This window comes from Amblyomma maculatum, chromosome 1, assembly GCF_055883805.1.
Source record: "Amblyomma maculatum isolate TAMU_Amacu chromosome 1, ASM5588380v1, whole genome shotgun sequence".
NCBI classification, from domain to species: Eukaryota; Metazoa; Arthropoda; class Arachnida; order Ixodida; family Ixodidae; genus Amblyomma; species Amblyomma maculatum.
In genome coordinates, this window is record NC_139344.1 from 326,034,356 (window position 1) to 326,056,565 (window position 22,210).

Below are 22,210 nucleotides of genomic sequence, written 5' to 3' on the forward strand. Positions count from 1 at the left end.
AAACGTATCTTTGCTTTGGATGGAAAATCTACTGACTCGCTTGCAAACTTTGCGGAGAAAAAATAAAGAATTTTACTCTTGAGTGCAACATAAATGCACTGTTACATCGTCCATTGCGCACAGCTGGCAAGACTCTTCTGAGTAAACGGGGTTTCCCAACCCGTTTCCACCATCTCAGCCAGGAGCAAAGAAACCTATGTAATCCTTCTTCGTGGCCTCGAGCTTACCTCCATGACAAGCCACAGGGAAATCTTCTCACCTGACCACACGAATATCGAAACGAGATACACTGCTTCCAGCGGGCAACGTACTTGGAAGCTGGAAACACAGGCAGAGAGTGGAAAGCACTAGCGACACAGAGGCAAGCGCAGGCGATTATGATGACACCAGAAGACATCCTGGATGCGGGCCTAAATTGAACGTGGATTTATTAAGTATAAAAACAAACAAGCATGGTTGGAACCTACTTAGCGTCTACAAACACACGTTTTGCAAGGGTGATGGAGAAATAGAAGGCCCGACATAAGATAATGGCGAAAGAAAGGAATAAATTCCAGAAAAAAAAAAAAAAACTTCCCACGAGCCAGTGATTTTCCTGCTTTTCTAAAGCACACCTCATTTGTAACGTTTTTTTCCCCTTTTCGCATTGACCAAAGATGAATACAGCTTCTTCTCGACACTCAGCATTACCGTTCTGCCTCACCGTTAAATATCGATCCCCCCTTTAGAATATTGAATATTCTAAAGGAAACCGCTGGCATAGGAATATATAAGATGTGCATGGATATATATATATATATATATATATATATATATATATATATATATATATATATATATATATATATATATATAGAATTGATTAGAATGTTGTTAACTTTGTTGAGAAGATACAGAAAAGCCTATCAGCAAACGAGTGTAGAGAAAATGACCGGTTCGTTGTGACATACGTACAAAAGGAGCCAACAGAGACAACGCTCCAAGTACCGAGCTGCGTAGATAAAGCAGCAGCGCTGTATGTCTTCCGATCCGATAAAAGGATGTTTGATCGCAAGTTGCTGTTAAGGCTCGCAGTTAGAAAATGTTTGCATTTACATGCTGCACCATGATGGCATGAACACCGCGGAAAGTATAATTGAAAATGAAAAGTGAAAAGGCGACAGCACACAGGATATCCAGCAGTCTTGTCACCCCGCTTACAATGTCTGTCACGCAAATCAGGCGCTTCGTTACTTCTCGGATGAAATTAGCTTACAGTTACGCGTAGCCACATTCTCAGATTCCCCGTTTCCATCAGAAAATCACCAAAATTCTTTAATCCTGCTTTCGTGCGGATTCTGCGCGGAGCTGCCTTCTTTTATAGTACGCAAAGAATCCAAAAACGCAAAGCTTATCATCTTCTTTTGTCATGGCAAATGAAAACAAAATATTTTCTTAAATTTACTGCATTATTGTAAAAGTTCGTGTGCCGTAAAAGAACAGCACTCTCAATGACCTCAATAGATTGAGATCCATAGTTTTTCAGTAATACAAACAACAAAATTCTTTTAAACAGGCTTGCATGACCGACGGTTGCATTACGAAGGAGAGAAGGTAGCTACGCCACCTTCAGGTTGAACTGTGAACTGTCACAGTTCCCGCCCCGCAATTTTTATTTCTCCATATACACATTTCGAACAGCGCTGAGCCGTTTTTCTGAATGCAACAGTCATAACTGCCATGTTTGGGGACAGCCAAAGTTCCGGACTCCTACCTACGAGTGCCATGTGGAGAGGTGTGTAACTAGAACGTGCGATCAACCACTGCTGGTACATAACCTAATTATGTCACTACTCCGGGATCGCGTGTCATGCATTTGACCATTGAGAGCTGTCCACACTACCGCGTGCCTCATTTTGTTTTGCATGTGAAATGAAGCAATTAGAAACTTATCACATTTTAATGAGTTTTTTGCCGCTGTCAGAAAACTGAATTAATAACTAAACAAGTGTGCACAAATGCTATAACCCGCCATGAACTTTTTGCATGTGTTCGCCGGGATTCAGCGCGGGACTTCGATGTGGCCAAGGCAGAGACTATGTACCGTAACGTAAGTACAACATTTTACAGGCATTTGATGGTGCGTTATTTTCACATATGGTGTAGTTACCAGCGCTGTAACTCAAGCTCAGTGACCTGGAACGATGTTACGTGATAGCTGCGACTGAACGAGGCTATAAGAAGTACTAATACAGTGACGTCATACATAGCAAGCAAAGTAGGACTGACAGTTGCGCGAGTTAGTACATTTGCATAGTGGGTGGTGCAGCGCGGAGACACGAAGCACAAAAGAAGACAAGCGCAACAGACAAGCGCTCATCTGTTGTTCTTCACTTCTTTTGTGCCTAAAGGCTAGCTTGGAGCCCGTAATGTAAGGAGCCGCGTTGCCACGGGACTAAATCAGTTAGGAAGGCAAGCGGCCGCCGCTTTTCTTTTCCTAACCACCATTCCAAGCCAAACCACGGCGGCAGCCATTGTGGCATCAGCTCTTTACAGCTGGCGGTTATTACGCAGACAAACTATAGGGCGCTCTAATATGGCAGCTATAACCTTCCCCAGTCATGGGATTCTTACCACAGCTTGCTATTACCTTTAAAAAAAGCTCCGGAGGCAGCAGTCCCGCAAGTGTCAGGGCAGAGCACTTAACTGCAAAAAATATCCCCAATAAGAAAAGCTTCAGCTATTTCTGAAGCACCAAGTCGTTAATATGGAGTTGACTTTTGTGCAAGCATTCCTGGCCATAATGGCGGCGACAGAGAGGCATGCGCAAGCTACTCTTAGTTATTTGCCTTCAATGGTGACCTCGAGATGATTGCTGCTTATATATCCTGGAAACGTTTCCTTCTGTTTTGGTTTACTTTGTTGACACGCAGGACCTCCAGTGGAGAAAGGATAATGGTGTCGACGACATGCTGCGCAGCTACAAGACCCCACAGGTGCGAGCGCTGCGCACTCGGTACATTTATGGGCTTTGACGCAGATAAACTGAGCAGAAGATGCGGAAGCTTTTGAGCGCAGATGGAAGATATTGGAGATGACGACGTGCAATGCACAGCGCAAGTGTGTGTTGCAGTTTAACACGCAAAGTGATCGGCTTCGGCGACATCTACGGTGTTCAGGATACTCGCTTCCGACGATGAATTCAGGAGTTCAAACGCACTCTGCTCTGAAGGTTTTTTTTTTTATCCCCGAATGCTGATCGCGCATGCTAGGAAAACACTTGCTACAGCAACCATACTGATACACAGACAACTTCCTTGCTCAGGGTAGGCTCGTTGGATACTTCTTTCGCGATTAAACATAGCGCGATCCACTATCAGTCATCGTGACCCGTACGCGCTGATTAGTCCCGAAAAGGCGGGCACTACGTGCGCCGACTTCTAGCAAGTGGCGGCATCTAGAGCCGTCATGGAGATCTGCGCATTCGCCGTGGATCGCCCGGTGGTGGATCACAATGACGGATTGCGCTATTGTAAATCTCTCTAATATGGCCCTGCGCCGGCATTTCTGCGGTGCAATTAAACATTGTCAGAAACAAGTAAGAAATAAAATTGTGTAAATAAGGTTAGCGGCGCCGTGCATAAATAAGCTTTGCATTTAGCCCCACATTTTGCCGTGCAATCTACACCTGACGTGTGTCTACCATGAGAGGCTACCTTCCACGGTAGCCACACGTGAGGCTATTTCCATGAAACCAGCTTCATGTTTCGCATTCCTATGCCTGCTGCTACAAAATGCTCGCAAGCCCTAGGGAATAATGTTGGTCTGGCGGTGCGGGACACATCGGAAATCATCAGAAGGTCCTGACAAAATATGAGCCATCGTCTAGCAGCGTTTTAATCTTGTCTAGAGCAAAAGTGACTAGTCAAGCAGGCCCAAGAGAAAAAAAGAGACGCGTTAAGACATCAGGTCTCCCTTGACGACGAGTTCCTCGAGGAGGGAAACGACCGCCCCTTGAATATCCTCGCAGTACAGGGGGAAATAGGGAAAGGGTCAGAAAAGTGTACGCATCGGCACTAGCGTCGTGTCCGGGCCTGCATCGCCGAGGCCGACACGGTGGCTCCACGAAACTCCTTGCCTTAGCCGGGGTCGGCAACTCTCTCCCCAGGCACGGCGCTTTGACAGGGCTCTGCACAAACATTCACTATCGAAGACACGTGGCGGTAAAACATTTCTCAACAGGCGGGGTTTTCACAGCGCTGAATTGGCCGTCGCTCTGATGTATGCCTCTACGTCTGCTGGAGCCGTGCCTGCGATCCTACACAACGTTGGCGAAATGTGATTGCACTGCGCAAGAAGCTCCCTCGTCTCAGGAACGTGGATCGCCCACAGATAGCCTTCATGCAAATTTTTCCCACAGCAGCCAACTTGTGGTCTCCTCTCCTTTACGAGTGGACAGTGGGATTACCGTTATTTAATTCAGTTGAATTTCAGTTCAAATAGATTTATGCAATTTACTGATATTAATAAGTTGTTTTATTTCATTTTGTAAGCAATGGGGTTTAATTCTGTTGTAAGAAGTTGAAGCACCACCGGCTAGCACAAAAGGAGGTGACCTTTTGAGATGAAGATGAAGCTGGCAAAACTCGAGCTCGCTCTGAGAACCGCTAACCTTCAACTCTCTACAACATTTCAGTAATGATGATTGCCGTGCAAATGGGCTAAATCGCCTCACCATAATAACAGTGCAGATTTCGGGATAGAATGCAAGACTTCATGGCTGCACTGATACTACAAATAATATATTTCACTGAAATATCGCATGAATTTGTACGGGCGACAAATGCTATGTTTCTACGTAGCGGTTGCCATGGGATAGAAATCTGGGGGATAAAGTGCGCTGCAGGAGAGCTATTCATAAAATGTTGCCAGTTTTTCTAATTTCCTATGTGGCAGGTAAAAAAAAATATAAATATAGTGATGATAACAGTGCTCACGTTCTTGTGGATGGCTAAGCTTGTCGCCGTGCCTTTGAGAGAATAATAATCGCCGAAGCATGGTTTAAATCAGGTCGCTGTAATGGCAATAAGTAATGAAAAGACCCGAATCCACAGACAGTGCAAATGCACAGACTGGGTGGTAATAAGCGAGTGTGCTGTGGAGATTACACAAGTCTGTGTTATTGTGCTCTGAAGTTTGTTTGAAATCATTATTCAGGATATGATGTGTAAGGTGAAAGTTTCGACCTTGCTCATCGTTAATTGCTTTGTAACTATGTATCTCATTGCCTCATATAATTTATTTTCACCTAGACTCATTCTTACCGCACCTCCTGTGGAAACCATAGAAAGCACTCCGCGAAGCGCGTAAGTTGTGTGGGTGATACGAACGCATACATGGAGTGCCGCGCCAGAGGTAAATGCCTCAGTTGACAAATGCATACAGTGCACGATTTCGCGATGTTATCGATGTCTTAGTCGAAAACATCTATATATAGTGATGCGCGGCTCGCTTATGCGTAACCTCTCATGCATGCTGCACATGTCTTCGCAGATAGTCAAGGAGAACTTTCCCGGCATAATCATTCACCCGTGCAAGGATGGGCGACCCATGTGGCTTATTCCCGCAGGTGTCAATATCAAAGGTAACTTTGCAGATGCTTCACAATTTTAACTCCCCTTGACGCGACTGCTGTCATTGAACAGATAATTCATGAATTACGCGCTGCCCAATATATTGATGCAAGAGTTTGGTACAGCCATGCGACATTTTGTAACGCCTGAATCCTTTAGGCAAAAGGAAAAAAAAAATGCAACAACACAGACTGCGGCATTATTTCTTTCTCGGTCCGAGCTAGCTGACGTCAGAGCGCCTGTAACAATTTCGCTGTCTTCCTTGGACATTTCTTCCTGACTGCAGTGGCTTCCGCCGCTTATGCCAAAATGGGGCTCACAGCTCGTTGTCCTGTAGGAGAAATTAATAGGAGTACATACTCAATTGCAGTAACAAGCAGTGGACGCTTAACTTGGATTGAAAGCAAGTCTAGTTATTCCACTAACATTTATTTTGATGCTTCCTTCGTGAGAAAGCAGAATGTAGTCCAGAAATATGGACCGCACAAGGCTGCAAGTTAGAGCTGTAAGCAACCGAAATTGCACGCAGTACTGAGCGACAAGTCAAGCCGACACTTTCCTGTCCGTATACTTCAGAGGCCAGGTGGCCATTGCTGTTCGAAAAGCACGAGTAGTGCTAGGGTCCTAAAGGACGTGCAATTGAATTCGTCTTATAAGTGACTCTCTGTAGGCGTAAAAGAGGCGGATACAGATTATGTCGTTGCGTAATTACGGCTACCTTTTCGCATTCACAGGAAGAAAACAAAAGCTTGGTGCGCAAAATAGATTGATAAATGATGCCAGAGGCGCAGATAATTATTTATTTTTACTACAACAGCACTAATAAAGAAAGGAAAGCATATACTGTGTTGTGTGCTTTCTTGATTAGGTTTTCTCTTCCACTGCTAATAAAGGTGCAAGAGGCAACCTTCGTGCCGGGCAGCGCGAGGAGAGATAAACAGTAATTAAATTTAGTGTGAGGATAGCCACTTGATAATGAACCGGAGAGCCGGGAAACAGTGCCAGAGGTGTCACAGGTGTTTAGAAAAAGTTTTACTAGACACTATACATTGACACGTGTGATGACGAATGACCAAAACTGGAAACGTACACGGTGAACAACAAGAGACACTGCACATAACATACCTTATGTCGAGGAAATACATCAAAATTCACTATTTAGATATGGAAACATGGGTATACATCGCTTAACAGCCTGAGGAATGAAAATTTTCTGTCTTTCTGTTTCCTACTGCATTTTTTATGTGCCAGAAATAACGCTTGAGGGATAATAAAAAGCTGGAGCCACTTCGAAGCCATCTAGTAAATTTCAGACACTTTAAGTGCTTACTTGCTTTTTACAGAAGAAAATGATTTTCTTTTTGTTTAATTGCGAACTAAGCCTAACTTAAATTTTGATACCGGAACAACGGGAATGTATTGTAAAAGATCTCTCAGTTCACAAGGCTAAGACACCCAAGGCACAAAGGGAAAAAGAATGCACCGGAGGAAGCGTGTGTAGAAAACCATGGTAGAAAACAAGTAAACTAGTTCAGCTGCGGGTTTTGGTATAAGATATTTCATACCGTACAGAGAACATATATTTGTAGTTGGGCCATAGAGCACCTAGCCCCAGGAGACGTATACGGAGCGGACGCTGGCGTCTCATAGGCCAGTGCTCTACGTAAGCATGAATCAGTTGAAAAGGGTTGTAAAGCAAGAGAGCTAGAGTGTATTTCATGCTTTGTTCTGTGTACGCCGTGTGGCAAGCAGTACCTGACCACTTGGTCATATGCCCATAGTGGCTTGCTGCGCTCTTCAAAGCGCCCTTAAGACGAACTGAGTTTCATGGGCTACCAGGTGCCGCATGATTGTTTTTGTTTTTTTAACTGGTCTATCCATGACACAGCGTTCGTGGCCGCCATCACGCCACCTGTTGTGCAGCGCCACATCACTTACCAGCTCGAATACATAGAGTCACTCAAACGCTCATCATCACTAGAGGTAAGAAACAAGCGACATACTCCTGGCTGTGGAACATAAGCGAACGATTCTTTTTCTGCATGCGTGATCCCTTCACTGCTGCCTTCGCTTTGCTTCCGAAACAATTTGGTTCTTTTTAAAGCACGTTCTGTATTTTTGTTGTTTTCTTGGTTTGTTCTGTGCAGAAGGAAATAGAAACGCAGTACCTCGTGATTGATTACGACAAGTTCAGCCTGCTCCAGTTGTACAGTTGGCAGGGTAAGTGATTTCCGTGTTAATTTGCCTTTCAATGGCGCATAGTGAGCAGCTCAGAACTGCGCTTTGGTTTCAAAGTATACTTATCTGCATGACCAGTTCCAACAACTTCGTGAAAGTCTGCAAGGGTAAAGTACGTGAAAGTGCCACTGGAGTCAGATCCTCAGCTTCCCAGTGAGACCATGCAGCGTGAACGTCGTATTCACCGGTCATATGCGATGCGGCGCGCCTTAGATGGGATCAAAGACAGTTGGGCTAGTTAATGCGATTGAGTAAATGCTTTCGACATTGCGACTAGCGTGGAAAAAGACAAGCGACAACTACAACGACATCACACTTCCTTGGTCATGTCCTTCCCCACCTAATTCTTCGCGTCTCCTCAACTGGCGTACTGCCCCGTCGGTTCCTTTTTGTCAGTTGACCCTTGCCTTTTTCACGCTAGTTGCACTGCCATAGTCACTTGCTATAGTGGGAGCCTCTTGCTACGTGCCTCGTGCAGGGTGCGGCTCCTGCCGGCGCTTCCTTTAACCTCCGCGACGCGACGCAGTTCAGCGGGATCAGACATGACCGGTGTGAGAAAGGATATACAGAAAAGCTAGAGAGTGGGAGCGGAAGAGGGGTACAAGAAAGGTCCCGAGTCGCTACTTTCGGCTGATACGACAGGCATCAACATATAGAGGCGACTCCGCGACGCTCAATAAAGGGCTTGTTCTTCCCATACTAAACCGCACATTTCTTTGAAGCTGTTAACCAAACTGCGCACTTCAGTATACGTTAGTGGTATTTGGCTGTGGCTTGTGGGCTTGGCATACAGTATTGTTTCTGTATGCACGGACCGGCAAATAAATGACCAGTCAAAGGAAATCGCATGCACGGTGCGGCCTGGTTTCGCAATGACGTGCTCTATGATGCCCTCGGGCCAAGCTCTGCGCTTGACTCCTCTCATTGCGATCAAAGAAGTGTGAAGACTTTTTGTTTCAGGCTGGAGGAGCCATAGTGCATTGGCAGGTTTTAAGCGATACTCTGCTTTAATTGCCAAACGTAGCAGGCAGTACATGACGACGAAGTGATAATCATGTTCAGCGTATGTACTCCCGTCCGGATACAGTAACCTACAAGGGACTGGCCAAGTTACAAGAATGTAACCTGTAGTCTTAATATTGACGTCTACACAGAAATCGCTGCTCTAAAGGCCGTATATAGTCACTAGGCAAATTAACCCTCGAAAGGACGTATATAGCCACTAGCCACTAGCCACTAGCCACGCTACCTAGACTAAAATGCCTATCAGTAAGGGCCCCTAATCATGATATTTCCTGGTAAGGACTTAAACAAACATTCTGCCATTAAAAATGGCTAGTTTTCGTTACGATTTATTTCGATATTTATTAATTTGTTTCTGGCTAGTAAGTGGCATGGAAAATGAGATCCGTAGTGGTTGTGCCGTCTTATAGTTCTTTCTTTAGTATGCTTTGCGGAATTAATTTCCGCCTCATACTTTTTAAGGCTACCATTAATGAAACATGGCCCAGAAAGTAATATTCGACTACACAAAATGCACTGTCCAGTCACTGCCTATACTGCTTCCATTTTCTGTGTTGTGTGTTCGGTGTGCAATCGGGCAAACGTTCAAAATCTGCAGCGTTCTTGTTGTTGGATTCCCCCGCAATAGGATATGCCTGAAATTATCATCAGGGCACCTGAAAAAAATGTTAATTTATTAATATCTGAGGCGTTATTAGGGTGATCTATTTTCACTACAAGGTTTCGTAGACGGTCATTCATTTTCTGCGGGGCATGGCGAAACGGGCTCCACACAACATAAAATTATTACAGCCATTATTATGTTTACAACGTCGATGATTAAGATTGGTGGTGAGTTCGTTTGCACATTCATTTTTAAGCGTGAAAAAAGAAGAAAAAAGAAACAAATGAGTGCATCCAGTATGAGATTATTAAACAATCGTCCAGGAACCAAACAAATGTCCAGAGATAAGTCACATTTAACCAACTTTTTCACCTTGGCCAGTGCAGCAGTGAAGACGATCACAGACATGCTGACCACAATAGAAGATCACTTCCCGGAATGCCTAGAGAAATGCATTCTTATTCACGGTAAGAGTTTACTTGAGTAGCCTAGCTCGTTCCGCGGTAACTGCGCTTCGCTGTTTCGTTAATGTGTGTTTCAAATAGGCACTTATAAAACGCGGGCACAGCCAAGGCAACAGAGCAGAATACGCGGGACTGACAGCGCTGGCAAACTATGCAATTGTTCATTTCCGCGTGCGTCTTCGAATAGACTAAGGGACAGAATATATGGGGTACTTTCACACTAAGATCGGATGTCGCGTAGACACAAACCCAAGCGTGAGGTGCTATCTTTTCCCGGGCTGCCGATTCCATAGTAATATACATAAACTCTGCGGTGAAAACGCAAGGAAGCGCCTTTCGGGTGTTGTAACGCTTGTGAGTGCTTAAGCAGTCAATGTTATCCCCCTGAAGGTGTAAGTGATAGGAGCACCACTGCCGCTGGATTTCTGGCGGCCATGCCAGTGTGTTTTTCATGGATGGAGCGTCGACCAAAGGAAATGCTGTCGAGCAGTGTGTGCCACATGCACGACTTGTGCCGAGAGCTCGGTCACTGTATAGTGTTCAGTCTGGGTCGTTTCTGATCAGACGGCCTGCATCAAAGATGGAATTGCTGCTTTGCACGAAAATAACTAGAAGATAATTACATAGAGTGTTTTAAATGATGAGCTCACCTGCGTGATTACCGCAATACACAGCATTTGGCGGTGGTGTTACGGGAACAAGCCGGTAGACTCGGAGCGTTTTCTCGGCAAAACAACGACCGAGCGAAATCTGGCCCCTGCGCTACTCATCAGCTGCATAAAAAAGCAAGAACAACTTGCAGTTACAGTCATCATCATCATTATCATCATCATCAGCCTGACTATACCCACTGCAGGGCGAAGGCCTCTCCCATATTTCTCCACTTAACCCGGTTCTGTGCTAGCTGCATCCACTTGACCCCTGCGAACTTCTTAATCTCATCCGCCCACCTAACTTTCTGCCACCCCCTGCTACGGTTTCCTTCCCTTGGAATCTAGTTTGTTACCCTTGTGGTAGAGCATCCGCCTCGCATTCGGGAGGCACCGGGTTCGAATCCTGGTGCCGCCGGTTACCCACCGGTTTTTCAATGGGTACAAGCTTTCCCCCGGCCTGGTGCTCGGCTCTTCTGGGGTGAAATGCTTGGGAAAAAAGGGCCACATAATGGGCTTTTGCCGCGCTAGGCGGACTTATTGTTGTCCGATGGCGGAACGAATAACTGCCACATCGGCGCAACTATTCGGGACGTGTTGGTCTTCAATGTTTACACATTAGCGGCATAAATTTATGTAGTCACACTTAATTATCGTGGTAGCTACCAGTACAAACGATGAAAGCCAAATAATTTGGTCAAGTGGGACAATCTGAATGAGTCTACTTTGGTTGTTGGAACTGCCTCACTTGCATTTATAGCTCGATAGCTCAGCGGTTATATAAGTGGGTTGCACTTCAACTTTCACCAAAGCTCGGAGCGCGTCCATACTGCACTTTCAGTGCGTTAATGTGGTAACATGGACGTTGCCTGAATTAACATATACCCCGGCAATCGGAACCTCGCAGCTCTTCACGTTAGTACATTATACATCACACAGTTGATGGCCTCGGATGATTTAAAACACGACGGCACCGTAAAAAAAAAAAGAAAAAAAAAAGAACCAAATAATCTGCACAGATAATCCCATATTACTGTGCAAATGACAGGGGATAAAACTGAAACCGTCTTTATAACACGTGTCGAACCTTCTGTCTATCTCAACTCGTACCGAGCCCCACAAGGCAAGACATTCATTCATTGTATGTGTCCTCGTCCTGTGTCTTTGTCTATACAAGCGCTGTGGTTCCTTCAACAACATCGTTCGAGCACTCTGATTATGAGTGTAAACAAAGTGCTACCGGTCGCTGGCACGCAGTCATCAAATTGTTAGGGAACGGAAGACGAGCGCGTGCTAGTGTAAATGCAGGCCTCTCGAGTGATTGAGGGCTCCGCGCTTTTCTATGCTGCCTTCCGACCCGCGGAGTGTGGGGAGAAGGAGAGGAAGGAGAGCGCGCGGCGAAGCGGAAGCAATAAACTTCCCGCCTGTAACTCTACTTTGGTCGGCGAGGGGATTGTTTCTTTTCTGTTTCTCTTATGGCTTTATTTCGTGGCTTCAATGTCACAGGAGGCACCCTTAAACCACAAGAGATGCAGCATCGCGCTGCAAAAGAAATGGTTCCGGGTATCAAGGTCTAGAGCTCTGGATGAGCGTGGGAGCTCGCTAAAACCGTAGTAGGGCAATAAAACCAAAGCCTAACGGAATCGCAGACTCGGTCGTGATGGTAGAACACTATAGCGACGGCGCTATGCCAATCTTCGGATTGTGGCCCAGGAAAGAAGAAGAAGAAAAAAAAGAACACTTTATTCGTCTCAAATCATCATCATCATCATCATCATCATCATCATCATCATCATCATCATCATCATCATCATCATCATCATCATCAGCCTGATTATACCCACTGCAGGGCGAAGGCTTCTCCCATATTTCTCCATTTAACCCGGTTCTGTGCTAGCTGCATCCACTTGACCCCTGCGAACTTCTTAATCTCATCCGCCCACCTAACTTTCTGCAGCCCCCTGCTACGCTTTCCTTCCCTTGGAATCCAGTTTGTTACCCTCAGCGACCATCGGTTATCCTCTCTTCGCCCTGCATGTCCTGCCCATGTCCATTTCTTCTTCTTAATTTCTACTAAAATGTCGGTAACTTGAGTTATTTCTCTGACCCACTCTGCACGCTTTCTATCTCTTAATGTTACCCCTACCATTTTTCGTTCCATAGCCCTCTGGGTTGTCCTCAACTTAAGTAGAACTCTCTTGGGTAGCCTCCATGTTTCAGCCCCCTAGGTGAGTACAGGCAAGATGCAACTGTTGTATACTTTCCTCTTGAGCGATACCGGTAAGCTGCTAGTCATAATCTGCGAGTGCTTGCCAAATGCGCTCCATCCCAATCTTATTGTTCTTGTTATTTCCTCAAATAGGACACCTCTAAGAGGGAGATAGGCTTGTTTGCCCAAAACATGGCGATCGGCTTATATTTTCTCTATGTCGTTGTATTTACACATGCACACAATGGAATAATTTTTTTTTTTCTTCCGAAATCACTGCGCAGTAGAGAAATGCTGAAGCCTAAGCGTTGCTGTGTTGTCCGCGAGATGTGTCAGCGGGATTCCGCGATGAAGTCAGTCAATTAATGGGACGTAAAGGATGTGACGTTACGCAACCGGAAGTAGAGCCGAAAAAGAGCCTAGGACGGGATTGGCGCGCAATTTGAAAGTACCAAAGAGTAAAATGGGTAAACAAGAAGTGAATTAACCCACTAGAAGAAACCACAAGCAACCAACAGCAGCATCCGTGCTTTCGCATTACTCCAATGCAGATTCTGCAGTGCTCTTAATTTTTTGTTGATGCCTGCTTGTTTGCTTAAGGGTTGTATTAAAGTAAGCGCCACTAGTACTACAACTAATAAACTTCTTCGCATGACCAAATTACTAGTACTGCAACTAATAAACTTGTTCACATGACCACATTAAATACCAGCTTCTGGGAAGTAGGAAACCCAGTGGTCATCGGAACGAGGCACCTACTCGAAGCATTCAGACGTTTGTTTATGCCGGCAGCCAGGACACACAAACAGTTTGGTGACGGTTAATTCATCATATGTGAATGGTTTGCGCAGCACCGTACTTTTTCCCAATCTTCTGGCGACTGGTACGGCCCTTCCTAAGTCAACGAACAGTGGACAAGGTGCAAGTATTCGGAAAAGGTGAGTTATTGCCTGGACTAACACAGTCGCACGTGTTCTACCGAGAATGCGGTGTCAATTGGGCTCCAGCCCGAGAATATTGATGAAGGCGAAAAGAAAGGTGCCTGTGAGCCCTAACCGACTTATGTATTTTTGTGCAGCAGTATTTATTATTGGTCAACAAATGTTTTATGTTCTAAAAACATTGTTTACTGTAAAAAGTTTTACCTCAGTTGTTTTTGTATTATTGTGTAAATTAGGCTTCGTGTTCCTTTTTGTTGTTGTGAATTGTCCTTCACCTCACTAGTGTACTCTGTACCCTGAGTGTGAAATAAATAAGAAAACAAATGACAGAGAACTTTAAGAAACCAGAGGAAGAGTAAAATTGACTCTCCGCCACGGCATCTATATATACAGCTCAATTACATGCCATACATCACACATAACACCACCACCATACCATACCATACCATACCATACCATACCATACCATACCATACCATACCATACCATACCATACCATACCATACCATACCGTAACATACCATACCATACCATACCATACCATACCATACCATACCATACCATACCATACCATACCATACCATACCATACCGTAACATACCATACCATACCATACCATACCATACCATACCACATCACACCACATCACATCACACCACATCACACCGTACCGTACTGTACGGTACCACACCACACCACACCATACCATACCATACCATACCATACCATACCATACCATACCATACCATACCACACCATACCACACCATACCATACCATACCATACCATACCATACCATACCATACCATACCATATCATGCCATGCCATACCATAGCATACCATACCGTAACGTACCATAATAACACCACACCATAACATACCGCAGTTGCCCGGCTAGCAGGTACGGGTAAAAAAAAAAAAAGGTACACACGATCAATACGTTTGAAGTCGCAGATTATTCGTTATATAGCGTTAGTGCTCCCGCCAGACGGAGCAGCCGCTGACTGGTTCGGACCGCACAGGCGGGTGACGTGGCACGGAGTCCGCCAACCACCGTGCGAAACGCTATGCCCCTGTTCCACTGTCCTCACACACACTTGCCTGGCATCTTCTCTGATTTGTTCTCATGTGGTGCGGGTGAAGACATATCATACTATTTGGTGTGCAAAAAAAAAAAAAAAAAAAAAAAAAAGAAGAAGCGTGGAAAGTTGTGCCTTGCTCACTTCCATCAAAAGGGCAGAAGTGCTACGTGGTTCACTTTTGCACACTGTTTACTCGTTGGGAAACACGTCATGTAAACAGGAGGCTTCCCGCATTGGTCAAAAATTCCTTCAAGACGCGGATCTGGATTCTATAGATGATGACATCAGCAGTTTACTATTGTGGCTGATTTTTTGTACGATGGCGTAGTCTTCCCTTAACTACCTTAACTAACATGTGCTTTGTTTTTGCCATACCAGAGGGCTGCGGATCGAAACGTACTTTCTGACATGCCTCTAGATTAATATGGTTGCATCCTCGCCTGTCTTGACAAATGTGGTTGCTAAAAATGGCGCGGCATTGCAGTCTAACCGAACCTGGAGTGGTATACACCACTTTTGCTCCCTAACGTATGAGTCACCAAGGTGGAGTAATTGCTGCAAAGCTATATAGATGAGTTTATATTTTGCAAGGAGAGGCCAGCCGGAAAGTTGAATGTCTGGCTTGCTACTATGAACTTGAAAAGGTGAAGATAAGAATAACGAGGACAGAAAACTGGGCGATTTGGAAAGAATTTAAGTAAATCAGCGCGATACACGAGACAAAGCTAATCTCATTAGTAGCTTCCGAATAACTCAACGTCAAATTGAAGCAGATGAGGTGCACACATTACGATTAGGTGCATTCATTGTCCCGTATTACACGCTTCGCTGCCATAATCTTTAATTTAGGCTTAAGTCTGCTGATCTCTGATAAGGTAATCAATCTCGATAAACAATGAAAATACAGGGGCTTGCCTATTTTTGATATTGTACGTAAAAAGAAAAAAAAAACTTCCCGAATGAGTTCTTTGATATGGTGGCGTCGACTACAGCCTCAACGGCGATGGTTGCACATTTATTAGCTGCCTGTGACTGACGGCTATCTTTGCTGCATCACGACAGAGGGCTGGAAGGAGTATCTTCTGAGCATCGTGGACGCAGCCTCCCTCCCTGCTATCTGGGGCGGAGATATGGTTGGACCAGGCAACGACCCCCAGTGTCGGCATAAGGTACACGTGCATTTATTTCTGTACCACGCTAATCGAGCGTTAAGCGCTTCGCCATAGATCAGACTGCCGTCATGGTAAAGCCTGATGCATTACCAGTTTATGCCGCCTGTCTTTGGAGCCACTTCCTGGGTTGTAACGATCTGCTGTTTTATTGAGCGCCGGCGGCTCATGCTTTCAAAGCTAGTACGAAGAATAAACCAGCGGAAAAGACACGTTTGAAAGTAGAAGTACACAGGACGAAGCTACCATGCACCAAGTGGCTCAACTAGCTACGCTTCTTCGATTTCAAAGCTGGTACCGTCGTACATGCAGGCCACTTGCTGTGAAAGTGGGATGACAAACACGCACAATAAAAATTTTCAGTTGGCACGTATTCTCTGGTTTAAAACCGAGGATGCTATTACTAGAACTGGAGCATCCCCTTACTCTTGTGTATGGATGCATGCTTCCAGTTATAAAAAAAAAAAATGCCTAGAAGCCTTATCTGCCTACGGCTCCACGTTTTAGCGGGTTGCCATTCGTATTGCCTCGCGACAATGTAGTCCTCGTGTGGTCACAGTGTAGCCAAGGTGCTACTTATGCCTGCGCATGCACTGAGCATATTTGTTTTATCATGAAGATGACTTATTTTAAATCAACATTTATCACCTAGTTTTTATTTTGTCAGCATGTAAAGTCCGCTCCCAATATCAATGAAACACGTTATCCTAATTGCCCCTATTATTACTGCATAATTATAAGAAAAAAATCACAGTTTCCTTTCGTTGTAAATAATGTTTATGAGACATTTTTAGCGGTAATGTTGAAGTAAAGAAGAATTCGGTTTGTTTTCAAATTAAATCAAATCAAATAAAATTTATCTCACATCCATACATGATGTAGGTGGCACAGACAAAAAGCCCAGAAACAATAGGCTTGACAAGGTTCTGTGCCCCGACCAATATAAGCATTTCAAAATTGGAGCTACCCGAATAGGTACATGCAAACGTTTTGCAAAAAACTGAGAAATTAATTTATCAGAAGCTTAAGCATCTAGCAACGAAGTAAGGGTTTTTCGCTGCATACCCTATGATCAAGCGTCACGATGCACTTTTCAATGCTTGGACGTACTCGTTAATAGCCAGAAACTGCTAATATGGATTCCATGCTGGGAAACACTTTTTGGAAACATGTGTTTCAAGGTTGCAATGTGAACGCTTCGGTGCTTCTGTCCCGATTGAGTCGTGAACTGATATCTGAAAACATTTAACGACTCTTCTCGTCCATCATACCACAAGCATTCTGGGCGATGAATGAATGGCAGCTGAATGGCAAATCTGCCAAGGCTAGTACAAATAGGCAATGAATAATCGCTGTTAATCTAGTATTCAGGTTGTTTCATTTATATATAGGTATTGATAGTACCAACGCACAAACTTATAAAATAGTTTTTTAGGCCGCTTTGCCACGTATCCACTCTTTACTGAACCTTTTGTATGTTCATCGCTCAGACTCTGCAATTCTTCACTAACCGTAAGACCTCCTCACATCCCCATTGAACGTGAATTCACCTCACTTATTTCACTAATTGTTTACAATTCGTTTATTCATCTCCTTTCTGCTCCCTGTTGTCGCTGTCTTTCTCTCCCAATATTTCTCCCCAGCACAGCGCGCTTTTCAAAAGTTCGATGAATTCCTGTTATACCTAAAAAGGTCCCTCCTTTTCTTCCACGAGATACAACCTGCATATGACATATGGCGTCTTTCATAGCCTGAGTTGATTTGGGACGTTAAACCCCACAAACCAAACGAAACCAAATCATCGTTGTCCACAGGTGAACTATGGCGGCCGCTTCGAAGAAGGCTTAGACCGGTCGGCGTGCTCCGTGTTCCGGGAGGCTGACGCTCAGAAGAGAACCGTTGGTCGGCGAGACCTCTGGGAGCTGCCGGTGAGCGTGACGAAGGCGGACACCTGGCTCAGTTGGCGCTTCCAAACCGCGTCCGGAGATCTCACCTTTGGACTGCGCTCACCCACCGGGAAAGTCCTGTTGCCACCGCAACGCCTCGAGACCTGCAGCCTGGTGCCCCAGGAAGGAAGTTGGCGCTGCGACACACCAGGCACTTGTACGACCTATAGTCGACTTTGCTTATCTTCATTTCCTCTGCTGATTTGTTTAGTGTGACGCGAGAGGCGTTAACAGAGTCGTTTTAAGATCGCCATGGTCATGCTTCCTTGTATTTGCATTGTATTGTACAGGCACACTTATTCAAATACAGAAACTAAAAGGTGATTGGGCTAGAGGCAGATAGTTTCACCTGATGGGGCCCTGATACACAAACCAAGCATATCGCTATGGACGAGAAAGAATCTGACGGTGACGTGGGCAGAAACATGCACTCGCGCTAGGCCCGCCGATTATTAAAATTATCATCTCGCCACCAGCCATGCTCTGTTTTCACTGGCTTGGCGCCCGGTTACAATATTACCGAGTGGCCACAGGAACTCATACATCCGCGAAACATTTTGTTGTCGGCAATAATCGGTGCAGTGCCGAAATATGCCGTTTTCTTGTTGACGAGAAATGAGTTAAAAGGCAAGACATGCTTTCCATTCCTTTTCCTGATTCAGACACAGCTACGATGTGCCTGGCGAGGCTATCAGCGATAAAGACGCCACCAACCGGGCCAGCAGGACTTTTTAATGCTATATATACGACCACAGGCAAATCTTTTTCTGGATCGCATATGTCCGGCCCCTATCCAACGTTGATGTCGGCATGGCAACAGGCGGCTTATAGTTGCGTCTAACTACATGACCCTTAACGCCGATGCAAGAGCCTTGCCGAGCAGTCCCGTAGCTGAAGCGACAGCGTTTTTCGACGAACACAACCTACTGAGGCGTGAGGTTCAAGAAGCGCTAATCACGGAAACGTGAGCATTCTCACAGCTTTAGTAACACAAGCCATTCTGCACTACATAGACTGAACTGATCGGAAGGTGGCTGCGTGTCATCTGCAAAACCGAGAGCCTAATGGAACGATGAATGACTGCCATAAAAACATGCATGACACGCACAAATGTTCCTAAAGATATCGCTTCATGTATCGTTCCCCTGAGCTCTTACTTTCGACAAAGGCTGGGCGCCTACACCGAACGCAAAACGTAGGACGTCGTCCTGCCCGCGGCGTCTTCGCCTGTAGAACGCGGTGCAGGAGATAACGCAGATGACGCGCTGTACGCAGTAGGGAGACCACAACACAATGAGTTGTTTTCTGCATTACAGACACAGGATGGCTCGCCCAGACGAGAGTTGCTTTTGAGTTCTATGCCAGGCTGCCTAAACTGCTTCTGTCCATGACTTTGCCTATGAAAGGTACCTAAAAGCACGTAAGAGAGCACGCATGAATCACTCAAACTGCATGCACTTTAACTGCTCTGAAAATATACAGGGTGCTCAATGTTATGGCCCCGCCATGGTGGCGCAAGGCTTTGGACGCTCGACGTTTGTACCAGGGATATACGGAATCGAATCCCCACCGAAGCGGCCGCTTTTTGATGGAGGTGAAAAGGAAGGCATCCATGTGCTGTGCGATGTCAGTGCACGTGAAATAACCTCAAGTGGTCGAAATTTCTGGAGACCTCCACTACGGCGTCTCTCATATAGCCTGAGTCGCTTTGGGACGTCCAACCCCATAAAACAAGCCAAACCAACATAATAGTTCCAGGATATTTAAAACAGACCAAGGGCCACTACAGGAAGTTGTTCTTGAGCTCGGATATGCGGCCAGGTGAAAGCAAACTGTGAGGATAATTGTCATCGTAATATATATATATATATATATATATATATATATATATATATATATATATATATATATATATATATATATATATATATATATATATAGTTAACTAAATGCAATAATTAACTTTTCTTTGACTGCAGCTAGCATGAGTGTTCACATTGAAACCTCAGAGATGGTACCATTTATTTATTCTACGTTGTAGAATTTCAGTAACGCGCCTACTCCTGAAATATGTGTGCCTAAAATTTCACAAATATTTGTCTAATCACGCGTGCGAGACCGTGGTACTTGTAGTTTGACAGCGTGTATCGTGTTTTGCTTCACTAGAATGTGGATTTATAGCCAGCGGTGATGGCTTTTCGCTCTTGGCCAAATGAAAAATCGTTTGAACATATAAAGCCTTCACCTCTCTCCATCCGCACAGTGATTCGTCGTTTTCGCAGGCCTAAATTGAAAACACTGGTCAAGAACGAAGGGCTTAGAGCGTTTCGTGTCTCTCCACATTCTTGTCGAATGAATCGCTATATGAAACAGCTGCCTCATACCTGGGAGCAGCTTCATGGGAGGACTCTTCATGCCATGGCCTGTATCCGCAGATAACAGTTAGCAGAAAATTTTTCCGCCTCTTTTTTAGACTGTCAATTCAAGGAAAAACGCGCTTGCAAATAAATTCTCAAGACATGCTGAATATATCCCTGCCTACGCTCGGGGCACCAAATATAGACTTTAACAGGCGTAGTGTGAAAAGTTTCGGCTGGGCTTAGCAATAGCAATGAAAAATAATCTTGCCATCAATCCGGGTGAAAGACTATATAGGTCGCGGTGTTTCTCTGTCAGGAACAGGCGAAGCATAATCTCTGCCAACTCCGAAATAAGCTGCCGCAGCCCCTTCGCTCCATCTCACTGAAAGTGCAGAGCAATGGGAAAGTTATAAGTTGATGTCAAGATCATACCCGCTACACTTCAAGCCCGACGTAGTCAAACCTTAAGAGCCTTATTTGGGAGCTCCATTATATTTTGTGACGTGAAAACTAAGAACGGCACCGCGACGCGATAATTCAATGTGTCGAAAGTTAAGGGACAGTGCGTGACCCCCGTGACTTTACAAAAGCGGGCTTGGCCGTACAATGACCGGTGTGTCATATGCGATAGAGAGGGCACCCTAATTTGTCTATTTGCTTTTAAAATATTTCACAAACCGCTTTTACTGACATACGTTTCAGTCGAATTAAAGTATCTGCAGCGAGAGAACCAGACACGGCGCTGTAAGATCACTCACTGTGCAGAGATCTAACCCGATTCCCCTCATATACCACATTGTGCAAAAATTTGAAATACAGCCACGTCGGCAATGATTGGCCTTGAGTTTTGGATTTTGCTGATGAAATAATGAATGTGGCCGAATTTAAGCGCGCAGATTAATTTCTTTAGGGGTTGAAAACCCAGCCTAACTTAGTTGTTTCCGCGCATATTAAGGCATTCTCGTGTAGACCTTGCTCGTTATTTGGAACGGTTTGAACTTAACAAACTCATGCAGCATCTGAGCAGTTCACACGCTTTGTGGAGGGCTCGAAAGCTGCGGAAACCCATATGTAAGACATCACGTGCCTAAAAGGAAGTATGCGCGCACAACAAGCATATTTATTTCTGAGCGTGGAGCTGACATTTTTTCTTATTCAAGAAATTCAAAATATCCCAAAAACATTTTTGTTGTGCATTACAGATGTATTAGAGTTCGACAACACTCACAGTTGGATGAAAGCGAAAACGCTGGCTTACGTGGTGGATGTTCATCCACCCGAGGAGACTTCGTCATAGTCACCAATACCAAAGAATGCACCTGTGATCACGTAGGTACGTAATTAACAATTCAGTAAAGTGTTCCCATTTCCTACTGGTCAGTAGCGGCATTATCCCACCTTTTCTTTTGTATCTATTACAGGGCGGAAGCCGGTTCAAGAAATGCGCCCTGAAAAATACCTTTCGTTAACGTGAACATACGAGAAACGTTTTTCTCAAACACAATTGAGAAGCAACAGACGGGAACTGCGCTTCACAGCCATTATGAAGTATTGTCCGTCTTTACGCCATGCATTCAGACGGTGCACGAAAAGCCGCTCCCAGTGCAACGTGTTTTCGTAATTAAAACTCTTCTGTTCATCGGTTGCTTGTCTTCCAGGCTTCAGACTACTTCGCCAACCAATTGGAGTCATTGATCACGGAGTTCATAATTGTCGCGACGTTAGCACCATCGCAGTCTTCAGTTGAATCGAGGGTCGGAAGACTGCATTTTAAAAAGGCCGAATAACCAACAATAAATGCACCCCTCGCTGCCAAATTAGCGTCAACAAAGTCACACACACAAAAAAAAATTGGGATCACCCTTAAATGAATTCAATTAGGATCAATTCTTTTTGTTACTTTGGTGTTCG

General features: G+C 44.9%; 1 protein-coding gene across 1 annotated transcript in view; it reads left to right on the forward strand.

The window, feature by feature from the left end:
• The window catches only part of LOC146207344 (SEC14-like protein 2), a 32,476-nt gene extending 10,845 nt beyond the window's left edge, over positions 1-21,631 (forward strand). The window contains exons 3-13 of the mRNA XM_084586422.1: positions 2,046-2,089; positions 2,913-2,975; positions 5,533-5,623; positions 7,501-7,595; positions 7,760-7,832; positions 9,864-9,944; positions 13,652-13,738; positions 14,641-14,643; positions 15,887-15,993; positions 17,808-18,096; positions 21,502-21,631. Of these exons, the coding sequence (XP_084442548.1) occupies positions 2,046-2,089; positions 2,913-2,975; positions 5,533-5,623; positions 7,501-7,595; positions 7,760-7,832; positions 9,864-9,944; positions 13,652-13,738; positions 14,641-14,643; positions 15,887-15,993; positions 17,808-18,096; positions 21,502-21,596 (1,028 nt within the window). The 3' untranslated portion in view covers positions 21,597-21,631. The remainder of the gene's footprint in view (positions 1-2,045; positions 2,090-2,912; positions 2,976-5,532; positions 5,624-7,500; positions 7,596-7,759; positions 7,833-9,863; positions 9,945-13,651; positions 13,739-14,640; positions 14,644-15,886; positions 15,994-17,807; positions 18,097-21,501) is intronic.
• The last annotated feature ends 579 nt before the right edge of the window (positions 21,632-22,210 follow it).